Source organism: Rhamphochromis sp. 'chilingali', assembly GCF_963969265.1.
Source record: "Rhamphochromis sp. 'chilingali' genome assembly, chromosome: 17".
NCBI classification, from domain to species: Eukaryota; Metazoa; Chordata; class Actinopteri; order Cichliformes; family Cichlidae; genus Rhamphochromis; species Rhamphochromis sp. 'chilingali'.
This window is the reverse complement of record NC_137944.1, coordinates 7063218-7076713: the sequence shown is the minus strand read 5'-3', so window position 1 is coordinate 7076713 and position 13496 is coordinate 7063218. Positions and strand designations below refer to the sequence as shown.

Genomic DNA, 13496 nt, shown 5'->3' with positions numbered 1-13496 from the left:
GAAATTCTCACCAGATGTCGGTAACAACCCATTAACTTTGAGTTTCTTGAAGATGTTTCACCCTATTGGGAGTTGTCTCTTATAAGGGTTGTTGACCCACTGTTGATCATCTGCATAATCAAATGAGATTTACATGAGACTCCACCAATTGGTCTTAGAACTCAAGAAGCTTCTTGAATGAGAAGTGAAATGTCTTCAAGAAACTCAAAGAAGTCCAGTCACTTTTCTTTCCAAGCTCCTTGGATTACCATGACCTGGATGACTGAGAACCTTCACAGACATAACAACCCATCAATCCACACATGCACAGAAATGAACTATAGAAACTATAGAGGTCCATCAATTAAGTTGTATACAGAAGGATACATATGGATTAAAAAGCAGTAACTTATCTGTCTATAGACTGTTTGTATTGGCAACATTTAGGCAATGATTGGTATATGGGGATTCTAAATATCACATTATAGCTTGCATCCAAATATAATGTCACATTTGACCTCTGACCTCACTTTTACATTTCACATCTGCCTTTCTTTTAAGTTGGCCCCAAAATGTGTTTCATATTTAAAGAGTATTTAAAGAGTATTGTCAAGAGAAAAAGAATGAGCTGCACAGTTAGTTATAAATATACTGCAGTACTGCACTAATATTTGTCTTTATTAATAGTTAATGATGTCCCTTTATTTACAAATTAGTACATATTATCCATGACATACTCCTACATGATGTTTGAGTAATCAAAGTTAACATTTGCAATGATGCCCTTATCTGATTTTTGCTGCACTACAAATCTTCTTAAAAAGAACAAAGAAAACCAAACGAATGTATACCAAACTCCATACTATTCCCTTAAAACTAAATACTGCTGTAAGCTGTCAACTCTCACAAAGTTGCGTTGGCCCTTTAACACGTTGAGCTGATGACGCCACCCGACGTTCAACAAGCAGCACAACAAGGAAGTCTTCAGAGTCCACAGTTCAACTCTTCTAGCTTTGACAGCAAATGTTGTCGTAGAACAGGTAAGCAGAGCTAAAAGCTGTGTGAAAACATAACAGTTTATTCTGTCGCCGGCATAAATAGCTTTGCGACTAACAATAGCTTCAGTGACTGAACATGGCAGCTGTAGCCGCTAGTTTCACTTTCCAGTTAGCAAAGTGACAGCGTGCTGTACATGAACTTTAGGTTAACTACGCAGTAAAAAAAAGTGAGCTGCTGTGACGCTTATTGTCAGACTAAGGAATATGTTCTGTGTGGCTAATTTAAAAACAGCAGCACGACATTTTGGTCCTTAAAATTATGTAAAGGCCGGGCTTCCTGTAAGGTAGCTACGAGCAGTGCTATGTAGGCCATAATCACTGACACGACAGGCTCATACTCGATAGCAGCTATCGCATTTTAAACACAAAGTCACCACTTTAAAGCTGTCTCTGCTCATAACTGCTAAACTATGACTAATCTCTAACTATCTGTCAAACTAAGCTATATAATTATAATTTAAAGAAAAAGTAGCGAGTACAGATTCCTTTATACCTGCAGGCTTGCCTCCTCCTGATTTCCTCGTTTTGCTTTTTCTTCCATGTTTACAGGTTTAAAAGTGACAGTTTAAAACTTTATTAACACGTTATTGCAAAACAGAAACCGTGACATGTGTCGATAATAGCTGCTTCATATGCCACTTGTAATAGACAGACGTGAAACTTTATGCTCTTTTGTGTACATCCCAGTACTGTACTTGTTTACCTGCATGTGTGCAGCTGTACTACTGCAGTAACTGTCACAGCTGTACTTTGTTATTAATATTGTTGCCGTATATAATATTGTGTAGTTGTCCTTGATATTTGATTCTTCCATTATTGTTTGATTTGTGTTAATGTCATAAAGCAGTACCATAACATAATTCCATCATTTTGGAGCATTTCTGAAGACAAAGTCGATATGAAATATGAAGTCCTCACAGTTGAAAAGCTGGAACAAGCAAAGCTTTGGCATTGTTTTGACAGACAAATAAAACACGATTCTCTATTTTTGTTTAGGATGCCTGGTGAAAGAGTGGAGGAGAGGACGTTGGAGGTGTCGAAGGTGCCTGTAGGAGTGGATGAGGAGCTTCTGTCTTTATATTTTGAGAACAAGCGGCGCTCTGGTGGAGGTCCACTTGTATCTGTGGTGAAGGATGGCGACCGCGCCATAGTCGTGTTTGAAGATGCAGCAGGCAAGTCACTGTGAACAGACAGTCATTTGTTTCTTGTCTTTTTTTCCAAATTTCTTACATAAAGGATTTTTTCACCTATAGTCCCCAAACTTAGTCCAAAGTGGGCTAAGAGAAAAGGGACTTTCCCTTCATATTTTGAGTGATTTGAAAACAAGAGTTTTATTTCTGAGCTTTCAGACTTTTACTGCTTCGGATTATAGATTAGATTAAAGCTTTAGATTAATTAGCTGTGGTTAATCACAGCTAATTCATAATTTTAAAAAACGGGCAATTACTTTTTGACAAAGGATCAGGTAGGTTTAGATAACTTTTCTGAATTAATCAATGAAATCATCATTTAAAAACTGTGTTTTGTACTTACTCAGTTTATCTTTATCTAATATTAAAATGTGTTCAATCATCTGAATCATAAAAGTGTGACAAAACACTAGGAAATGAGGAAAGGGGGCAAACACATTTTCAAACCACTGTATACTCAGAGCTACTTAGGCAGCAGAGGAAATAACTAGTAGATTAAGCTATACTGAACATAATGACTTAATACAGTTCTGCTTTGTAATCATTAGTACCAGTTGGATACAAAACAGTTCATAATAAGCTCCATATCAACAGCAAAATCCTGCTACTACAACTATGTTAGTAGTAATACAATCCCGATTCCAAAACAGTGGGGGTGAATGAATGCTGTGATCTGCAAATCTGTTCACAGAAGAACACAGAAAACATATCAAATGTTTGAACTGAGAAAATGTACTTTTTTTTTTTAAAGAAAATTATAGGCGAATCAAGGGAGTTCTGGAAAAAAAGGGACCACAGCAACACATCTCAAAAAAGCCCGGACATGTTACAGTGTAGGATTTCCTCTTCTTTTAACGAAGTTAAAAACAAAGGCTGCAAGAACATTTTGGACTTAATTAGGTTTATTTGCAGTGACATGATTGTATTTCAAAAGAGAGGCAGTTTCTCAGAAGCAACGATATGCAGAGGTTCACCAGTCTGCAAAAAACTGCTTCTACAAATTGTGGTTTAATTGTAATCCACAGTTTGTAAAATTGCAATATCTAATCACCTTATTCACATAATATCATTAAAAGAAGGCCATCCAAGATTGATTTTCTCACATATTTCAGAAAAATCAATCTTGGATGTCTGTGATCTTCAGGCCCTCATTCAGCACTGCATTAAAAACAGGCATGAGTCTGTCATGGGAATCCCCCCATGGTCTCTTTCAGGGATTCCAGAAGTCACCATCTTCTCGTGGCCAAAGGTCATATAAAATCGACTGAGAGAAAACTGTCCTGTGGTCAGATGAATCACGTTTTAGAAAACACAGATGCTTCCTCCAGAGAGAGACCATCAGAATCTTTATCTGTGCCCCGTTAAAAGGCTGCGTCTCTGATGGTGTAGGGATGCATCATACCCATGGGTTTGCAGCTGAAAGTTATGTAGAGATTTCACATCTATTATTTCATTTAGACGTCTTTTTCAGGGGAGGCCTTTATAATTTCACTAAGATAACAGCAGCATGGCTTTGTGCTGAACTGGCCTGCCTGCTGTCCTGACCTTTCACCTTCTTAAAGCATTTGGAGCATCATGAAACAAAACTGTGACATAGCTGTTAGCTGCTAAAATCCTATATCAGAGAACAATCCTCTCCCCAAAGTCCAACTGCTGAGGCATGTTGCTGACATCAAATTCAAAATCGGGCGATATTTTTCTTTAAATTGTACATTTTCTGTGTGTGAACAACACAGAGCTGAGCTGATTATTTGTATTAATTAACGATAGATATTTCTTTTCACTCAATTCAAAACTTCACCTTGGACCCCAAACAGGCTCGAGCTGTCCACGTATCACTGTGCTGGCCGATGGCTTTCCTCTGCAGTGCCATTTTTAGGTTGGCACAGGACACAGCATATTGTCCAGAGCATGTATTCACAGACTTGAACTGCTGCCTTAGAAATATTCTATCATGGAGTGCAAGCGTAGAAGTGATTTAGATTGTGTGGTCACTCTTCCTTATAAAAAATTGGTACAGACCTGTCTCAGCACTGCTGCACTACGGTCTTTTTCCCTTTGCTAAATGTCCGAGTACTGTGATGATCGCTTGGGTAGAAATGTGAGTAAATCTCTAATCAGTTTGACCACAAATATTATCCCCGTTTCATTAACTCAGTATCATTAGGTGCTATATTTCTCTGCCCTATTTGTAGTCTAATTTCTGTAAGTACCAATAAACTTAGATAATATATCTGTGTAGAAACAACTTAAGCATGCAGTGCAGCACCACTGTCAACACTTAAATAGTCTCCCAGAGTTAGGATGGAGAGAATCATCTTGATGCTGTGTAAGACAAAATGTCATCCTGCAAATTTGTTGAAGACTTGGTTAAAAAACGCTGGCCTGTATAATGACCTGTGATAACCTGACTGTTTAAAAACTTGTAAACATTTCTTTTTATAGTAAGAAGCACTTGAGTAGAACCAAAACCTTGTTGTGTTCAAAAGAACATTTTAATTTTAGACAACAGATATAGACGGTGCCGAATATTTACTGTATACTAATTCTTTTCTTTCCGCTCCACTCATTTTTAGTCGCAGCCCGAGTGCTGTCTAAAGGGCACCACGTTCTGCATAATGCTGAGCTGAGTGTGAGAAAGCCTGCCTCAAAGGACCCGCGCAAACTCCTGCTGCGGGGGATCAACCCCAACACCAACACAGAGATGATAGAGCTCTACGTGGAGAACACAATGGGACTGGAAGACTACAACCTGTATCCCTCACCGGGGAGAGATCTGATCGTCATTCAATTCCACGAACCGCTCGCAACAGGTCGACTGAATGCATATCTTTAATTTTTCTTAAAAACAAAGAGTTGATTTAGACCTTTGTGGTCTCCAGATAGTAAATCTTAATGACTTTGGTCCATGGATTCTTCGGGTTTTGTAGTAGCAGGCCGCTTGTGAAATAATTCAAATTCTACATGATGAATTGGTGCAGTGTAGTGGTCCTGACTGAAATATGTTGTTCATATTACAGATTTCCAAACACTTAGCACACAAATCTCTAAGAGGACACTTGATGGGGCTCAAGTAACCGTGGAACAGGTTGAACAACCCGACTCAATCTTAGTGGAGAATCTGCACCCTGGAACCACTCCGGACCACGTCACTTTGTACTTTGAGAGCAGTCGCGGCGGGAACCAGGACGTAAAGGAGGTCATCGTGCTGTCAGAGAATACAGCAAAGGTGTCCTTCTGTAACTATGAATGTAAGTTTTACACACTGTAACCTTTAAAACTTGTCTGCTTTGTTTTCTGAAAATGTTTGTTTTTCCTTGAACAGCTGTGGATGCTGTCCTGGCTCTCTCACACAAACTTGAGGGTGCTGCGCTCTCAGTGAAGCCCTACTTCGATTTTCTTGTACCTGTAGAAAGTAAAACATCGCAAGAGGTGGAGACAAGCCAAGACACAACTGAGAACTCTGAGGAGGTGAATGATATTGAGATGCAGACGAGTCCTCCCACGGCAGCCAGTTCCAGCAATCCTCCAAGTGAAATGGCTTTGGAGTCCGTTGCTGCTCCACCTCCTCTACCAACAAAGGTAGAGGAGGTGGAGGTAGAGGAGGTGAAAGAAGGGGAGGCAGAGGAAGTAATGGAGGAACAAAGCGATGATTCAGATACAATAACATGTCATATTGCTCTCACAGACCCAGGGAAACATGCTTTGTTTCAGCATAGTACCATTCAAAGGGACATCAAGAACACGAACCCGAATGTTATTATCCAAACTAAAGACGATGGTGTTTACATTGAAGGACCTGATAGAGCACAGGCAGAGCAGGTTAAACAAACCATCATGGACTTTCTCTGTAACATAGCAGAGGCTCATTTCACCCTTGAGCTGGAAAAGGCTCAATTTCTTGCCAGAAAAGATGTAAAGGAACGGCTTCTACAAGCCACGACACAAAGTGGCTCCTCTACTCTGTACACCGTATCAGACTCTAATATTACCGTAACGTCTCTAACCCAAGACTCGGCTAAAAAGGCGTGCAGCTTTTTAAAATCCCAAGTGTGTTACTTCAGCATGCCGATGGACCAGGAAAATGAGTGCATGCTGAATTGCAGAGAGTGGTCAGAGTTCCTGCAGACTCTGAGTTTCTGCTCTGTAAAGGTGTCAGAACGAGGAGGGAATATTGATGTTTGGACTCTGACGGGGATGGAGAATGAGAAGCAGGCTGCCATCATGCAGTTTCTGACTACACCCATTGAAAGGGAGACGGTCATCCCTATGGAGCCGGGCATGCTGAAGTACATTCAGATCCACTGTCATCAGCTCTTGGTTGACATGGACCAAGTGTCTATTTTTCCACTAGAGGCTGAGGATAATTGTGGCTTAAAGGTGTGTATCAGAATCGCATGTAAAGGCTTCATGACTGTAGTGGTGTAAACGTCATTAATGTCAGAGTGTTTATAAATTATATTTTTACGTGTGTGTGGGTGTACCTGACAGATCCACGGCCACGTTGTTGCTTGCCAAATGGCAGAGGAGGTGCTGCAAGGTGTAGTTTCTTCAATCTGCACTAGAACCATCACAGTAAACACTCCAGGAGTGGCCCGGTTTTTAGGTGAAAAGGAGTGTCAGAGCATTCTGAATGAGATGGAGGCAAAGTTTTGTGTCTACATCAGCCCCAAATATGTGCCCTGGAAGCCCCTGCCTCACCAGGTAATGATGGAAGAAATTAAGCTTGTTTCTGTAATCTTATGTGTTTTTCTGTGCTTTTAAAGTAAACTGCTTCCTCTTATCTTGACAGATTTGTAGGTGGTTGTTTCTGATTTTTATACCTCAAGGCTTGACTTTATTTTTAGTAGTAGTCGTCGTTTCCCACATTGCTGGAATAATGTTCTAGTTATGCAAAAATATACAGAATAGGACAACACTGAATAGGTAGTGTAAAAGACTAAGTCAACCATGAAACATGAAATCCAAATGACAGAAAATGTAACCAATATGAGGTGAGCAGAGATCTATAAAATAATGAAACAGAATAAGAGTAAATCAACAAAAGATTTAAAATATAAGACGTCTGCAAAGAGAAATGATTAATTAATAAAAGGGCAGTAAGAAAATGTTGACAGTGGATGCATAATCTGTTTTTGCAGCTGATCCATGGAGGGCTTACAATACAAATAAAATCTGTTCAGTGTTTTGCTGGCAGGCTGTTCAGTTCTACCAGACCAGAAGTGATGTGTTGTCGTTCTTTACAGCTTTTAAAAAAGGCTGAAAATAAGCAGCCCTATATCCTGTGAGTTACAATAGTCCAGCTGAGAATGATAAATAGATATAAGCAGGTTTAAATCCAGTAAATCTTTGGGAGATAAAAAAAATTTAATGATAGCTCTTGGCTGGTAAAAGCTGCCCTTCACAACAGATCAACCCATAGAATTTGAAGATATATTTAAGATTTTAAGATTGTTTACGCTTGCTCTGGAATTTTTAACTAAAATGTCCAGATATACAAAACTACTCATATAGTGCGTTTTCTTACTAAGGATGTCTTTTGAAGTTGTAAGTCATTTAACATTAAGTTGGAACTAAATCATGCAAATGTTTTATTTATTCCAGGACATCTTTGAAGCTGCGTGGCAGATGATGTTTCACAAAAACTTCCCGAAAATGTCTGCGCAGGAGTTGAAGTCAGATTCAATGCAAATTGATGCTTCAGATGGAGGTAGCATCTTTGGTTTCTTTGCAGGTATCTGTCAGTTCTACGCAGCTTAAACTGTGCATTTAACTCTTTGCAGGTCTTTTAGAGGAGGCGAAGAAAATCGTCTCGGCTATTGATGAGAGACTGGTGCACAGTGTGCCCACTTCAGACCAGCAGGAAAACATGGATAACGTAGACCTGTACACGGCGTCAGATGACCCAAGCAGCCTGATGGACCAGGACTCCGATGTGACAGCTGTTGACTCAGATCAGAACACTGCGAGCGGCTTATTCTTCAATAATGGAGCTCTGGGCCATTCTAGCAATCTGGAGGAAGAGGCCCAGCTGTCTTTAGCTATCCAGTACTCCATGGAGTCGAGCCACTGGACCCCGGAGGACGAAGAGGAGCAGCTGCAGAAAGCCTTGGAGTTGTCCAGGAATATGAGCCAAAAAGAAAGCTCTTCTAATGGGGCTGATGAGACACCCCAGGTGCACCAGCCAAAGAAGGCTAATATCAATATTCCCCTGAAAGATGCAATCGAAGCAGCCAACACCATCCAGTTATTTGTGTTTGCAGGCTATAACTGTGACTTGATTCGGGTGGACATAGCCTTTGGTAAGAAGGTGAGCCAGAGACAGGTTGAGGAGAAAATAGAGCACAGGAACTTGAGGAATATGTCAGAGTACTACAAGACATGTCTGGACGTTATCAAGAGGAAACATGCAGTTGAGATCCAGATTCAAGGGACCATAATCACCGTATCTGGTTTCAAAGACTTTGTGATGGGAGCTGTGTGTGATGTTAAGCTGCTTCTGGAGAAAATCTCCAATTCTGTACCAGAACGGGAAATCCTGAATACTGTGCAGTGGTTGCGGCACGACCCAATCTCCTCCGTCACTGCTCCTTATTCTCCCGAAGCCACAGTGTTCATTGAGAATGCCTTTAGAAAGAAGCTGAAGAAGGTTGACATCTTGCTAGACAATCAGCCGCACACAATCAACTTTGAGAAGATGCAAGAACACAACATCGCTTCGGGGAAATCAGCGCAGATCTCCAGGAAGTTGCTCGAATTAGACGATTTAGGTGACAGTGTACCAGGTAAAGTGGGATTTATTAAGCCTTTTGTGGAATGATGCTGCGTGTGGGGCCGTGAAAGAGACAAAATCCAGAAAATGATTAGCAAGTCAAAAATGTCATCAGCTATCTTATGCTATATCACACAACAGGCCACATGATTTTTCATATAACTTCATTAAAGGTGCTGCAGTAGCACAAATATTGTGTGAGGTCTGGTTCAGTGACTCCAGTTAGCTGAGGTTAAGCCCAGCAAACAGCTACACCAACACACCAATAATTGAAGCTTTAACAGTATCCAAATGGACAGTTGTTATAAAACTGTCCATTTGGATACTATAGAGACAGAACTTTTTAACGCAGCAGTGTTACAGATTTATCTGCTTTTGCAGCCAGACTCATTTTTGGCCATTAGAGGAATGTTGGCTTCGGTATTTAGCCCTTGAAGTTGTCTGTGAGGAATATTAGGTGTATTTGTAGTTAGCTCTGCTGTGTTTTTTCAGATTAGCACACAGTCAGAAGTATTAGCATTGTGTACCTGCCTGAAATAAACTATTAAAACATAAAACAAAGTAAAGTATGTAATAAAGAAAGACATTTTCATATCAACAGCTGAGTGGGGAGACTTAGGGAAATGTATATAATTGTAACTACTTATTACGTCCACCAAGGTAAACAGCATAGCTCGAAAACTTAAGAATGAATTCTGATAAAACTTTGTATGGGTGTAGAGTGGGGTCATGTTAGCAATCTGTTAAAATTAGGCTTATTTCCACCAAGGTCTTCAAGGTCAACTTCATGATTTATTAGTCAGAAATAAACTAAAAGCCTTAAGACTTAGAAGTTATTATTCTTATAAACGTGGTGTGTATTTTCAACATTGTCACTAGATTAATCCGAAGGTCAAAATGATAATAATGCTGTATAGAGCTATTTAAAACTGTGGTTCTTATTGCTGCTGTTTATATTGACAGCATATGGAATGATATATGGGGATTCTAAATATCACATTACTTTGGACCTCTGACCTTATCTTCAAAGTCATGAAAGCTCAAACATTCAAAAAACAATCTCTTTACCTTTAAAGCTCTGCTTAAAATTGTCCTGTCTTTGTTTGTGGTATAATTAAAAAAGAACAAAGAAAACAATAAATATATACAAAATAAACTGATCCCTTCAAAGTAAAATACCGCCAAAGAGAGCGAGCTGCCTTGGTGGAGGCTTGCACTTCTTGTCATTGATGTATGTTAGTTAGTTTTTCCACTTGCATCAGTTTTGCAGCTCCCTGTTTATTTTATTAAATAATACGAATCATTTAAAAAACTGAAATAATGCTTACTAAATCATTTGTTTAACAGAAGACGACTACTCCGTGCTATCAAACTTCCCTGAAGCAACCAAAGTGGATGAGGAATCTGATGAATTCCAGAACGTGGTGAAGCAATTCTACGAGACCATTCAGGAATACCACAGCAAAATCCGAATCATACAGGTGAAACGATGAGCTCTGTCTCTTTTGCAGCAGCTGACTGTGGCTTCAGTGGTGACTACAATCATTTTTGTTTGGTTTGCAGGTTGAGAAGCTCATGAACAAGCTGTTGTACAATCAGTACAAGCTTAAGAAGGCCAGCGTATTGCAGAGCGCCACCTACCCGCAGATCGAGCGCACCCTGTACCACGGCACGAGCGAGAGCAGCGTCAAGGAGATATGCGTCCATGGCTTCAACAGAAGCTTCTGTGGAAAGAATGGTACGCTGGCTTTCTTTGTCTTGTTTACATCAGGTTTTGTCACATCTTCTGATGTTCTGGTTTCTCCACGCAGCCACCGTCTACGGTCAGGGGGTCTATTTTGCTGTGAACTCGGCTCTATCTGTCCAGGATCAGTATTCCCCGCCAAACGCGGATGGATACAAGTTTATTTTTGTGTCCAAAGTTCTAACGGGAGACTACACCAAAGGCTGCCATTCGATAAAGACGGCCCCGCTGAAGGAGACAGGAGATATCCCCCTCAGATACGACAGCGTGACTGATAACATTACCAAGCCGTCGATGTTTGTCATTTTCAACGACACACAAGCTTTTCCAGAATATCTCATCACATGCCAGAGAATCCACCGCTGAGGAGAATGGATTAGACGCCGGCGATGAAATTTAGAGAGAGCAGACTGCTGATGCTTTAATGTTTCTGCCTTCAGTTTAAAAAATCAATTTTGGTTTATAAAGGGCTAAGGTGTAATCATTTGATCAGCCGTGATCAAACCCATGAAGTGCTTCTCTGTTGATCGTTTCCCCTCTTTGATTTCCTCACTATGTTGTAATGTTATTAAAAGGAATCAAGCGACTGAACCCAACAAGCCAGTTTTCATTCAGTAACCTTAAACATGCCCTTTCAGCACATTTACAGCTCATTGTGCCGTGGCTTTACATAGACAGCACTTATTGCGTGACATTTGACTTGTAATAGTCGATTTGGTTCTCACTGCCATCACTCCTACACGCCAGTTAATATTAGCCTGGCTTTTCCTCTGTTAATGTCATTGTATTCCTATAAGTGGAAGACAAGTTTTTGCTGACAGTACTACATGCACCCCTGTCTGCCTGCTTCTGTCAGTATGAGGTTATTGTGAATGAGTCACATCTGATAGTACAAGAATATGACTCCTATTTAGTTTTAAGTTTGGGTTAAGTTATTTGAGTTTCTCCCTAAAGTTTTTCTTTCTTTCTTTTGGCTGTGCAAGAATAAAACTTAAGTGTGGTAAAAATAAGAGCAAAAAAAAGAAAAGTAGAGGTGTGTCGTCCACTGCTCTACAGCTGGACGCCAGTGATCTTCACGTACAGGTGGGCTTGGGTTGAAAACATTTATTCTTTGTCAAATTAAAGATAAATCTGTCTTGTTTTGAGTCTCGTGATCTATGTTCTGTCTTAAAACTTTAAAGCCGTATATCCATCGCAGCTGTTGCACACGTCACGGACTGTGTGCTGTTGTTTTTCTGAACCAAAATGATCTGTGAGCTCCAGTATGTGTGTTGCTCAACATGTGATAGTTCTTGATTGTCTTCTCTCTACTGCTGATCCTTGTTTAATGAAGTGAGCACAGACAGCCTGATTTTAATTACAGTGCCTTCATTTTTCCAAGTGCTCTCATAAGAAGTCCATCCATTCATCCATTCTCTTCTGCTTATCCTTATCTGATCAAGTCTTGGATTTTAATTAAATCCTGGAAAGTTTTGGCCCTGGGTTTTTGCTGTGTTTAATTTAGACTTACAGTTACTACAAAACTCTTTTGTTTTTAGCATCATGTTTGTTGTTTTTAATGAAGAATATTTAGTTTTAAGAGAACTCCACTTCATTTATATGAAAAATAAAACTTTAAATGAGAAAGCGTTTGATGGTCGTTTTTTACCCTATTTGTAGATGTTAGACCACTGTTGACCTATAACAAACAGATCTGTAGTATCTGCACACATGTTGTCCAGAATGTGCTGATCTTATAACTTTACATGACACATGATGAATGAAAAAGACGCTAAATGTATTTCGGAGATCGTTGTCGTAGCACACCTCATGCTGTAACAGCACACCTGAGGAGAAAGTTGTGTGGAGCCCGGCGATATTTAAAAAAAAAAAAAATGTTGTTTACTGTTTACAGTATTACCAAATCATTGAATTTAGGTCTTCCGTGGCCACAGGTGTATAAAATCAAGCACCTAGACATGCACACGGCTTTGATTTGTGAAGGAATGGGTCCGTTTCAGGAGCTCAGTGAATACCAACATGGTACCGTGATAGGATGCCACCTGTGCAACCAGTCCAGTCGTGAAATTTTCTCACTACTAAATATTCCACGGTGAGCTTTTAGTGGTATTAAAACAAAGTGGAAGCGATTGGGAACGACAGTAGTTCAGCCTAAGCTCAACAACTCATAAACCCCGTGAAAAGCCTTCCCAGAAGACTTGAAGTACGTATAGCTGCAAATTGTGAGCAGACCAATCATATTAAACTATGGATTAAGGGATACCACTTCTTTACATTTATTTAAATAAATAATAAATAATTTCCCCTAGGGATCAATAAAGTATTCTGATTTATGTTTCCTTATACATTTTATTGTTAAGGTGAGAGCAGCACACAATATCAATGAATCCTCATTATGTGATGTACCTGTAACACATGTGGGATCTACACACTCATCGACAAAACCTATTTTAAAAAATGACTCGCTTGGTGCACTCTGCTGGGATAAACTTGGCTTTAATAAGTAAGAAATGTTTTTGAAGCTGTCTTTCACTGACAAGTGTGGACAAATGCTGTACACAACATTCAGTAAGATAAGAAAATTAAATGCCATTAAAATGTAATTTAAAAAAAAATCAAAAACAGAACACAATACAATCAGTAAAAGAATCAACAAAAAGCCTGATTAAACAAAAAGATTTTAGCTACTTTTAAAGAATCCACAGAGTCAGCTAAATAAATGTAATTGTAGAGGGACACTGTTACAAAGCCTT

The 13496-nt window shown here is 39.6% G+C and overlaps 1 protein-coding gene across 1 annotated transcript; it reads left to right on the top strand.

Moving 5' to 3' along the window:
* Positions 1-912: 912 nt before the first annotated feature.
* Positions 913-12365, top strand: parp10 (poly(ADP-ribose) polymerase family member 10). Its single transcript, XM_080862696.1, has 11 exons — positions 913-1019; positions 2034-2209; positions 4804-5040; positions 5248-5478; positions 5553-6607; positions 6719-6931; positions 7832-7937; positions 8011-9012; positions 10347-10480; positions 10563-10737; positions 10811-12365. The coding sequence occupies exons 2-11, from the start codon at positions 2035-2037 to the stop codon at positions 11107-11109; spliced, it is 3627 nt and encodes a 1208-aa protein (XP_080718822.1). The 5' UTR covers positions 913-1019; position 2034; the 3' UTR covers positions 11110-12365.
* The last annotated feature ends 1131 nt before the right edge of the window (positions 12366-13496 follow it).

Coding starts and splice junctions, on each gene's coding strand:
- parp10 (XM_080862696.1), top strand. CDS start 2,035: ATGCCTGGTGAAAGAGTGGAGGAGAGGACGTTGGAGGTGTCGAAGGTG. Junction 6,932..7,831: donor GGAAGCCCCTGCCTCACCAG/GTAATGATGGAA, acceptor TATTTATTCCAG/GACATCTTTGAAGCTGCGTG. Junction 10,481..10,562: donor GCAAAATCCGAATCATACAG/GTGAAACGATGA, acceptor TTTGGTTTGCAG/GTTGAGAAGCTCATGAACAA.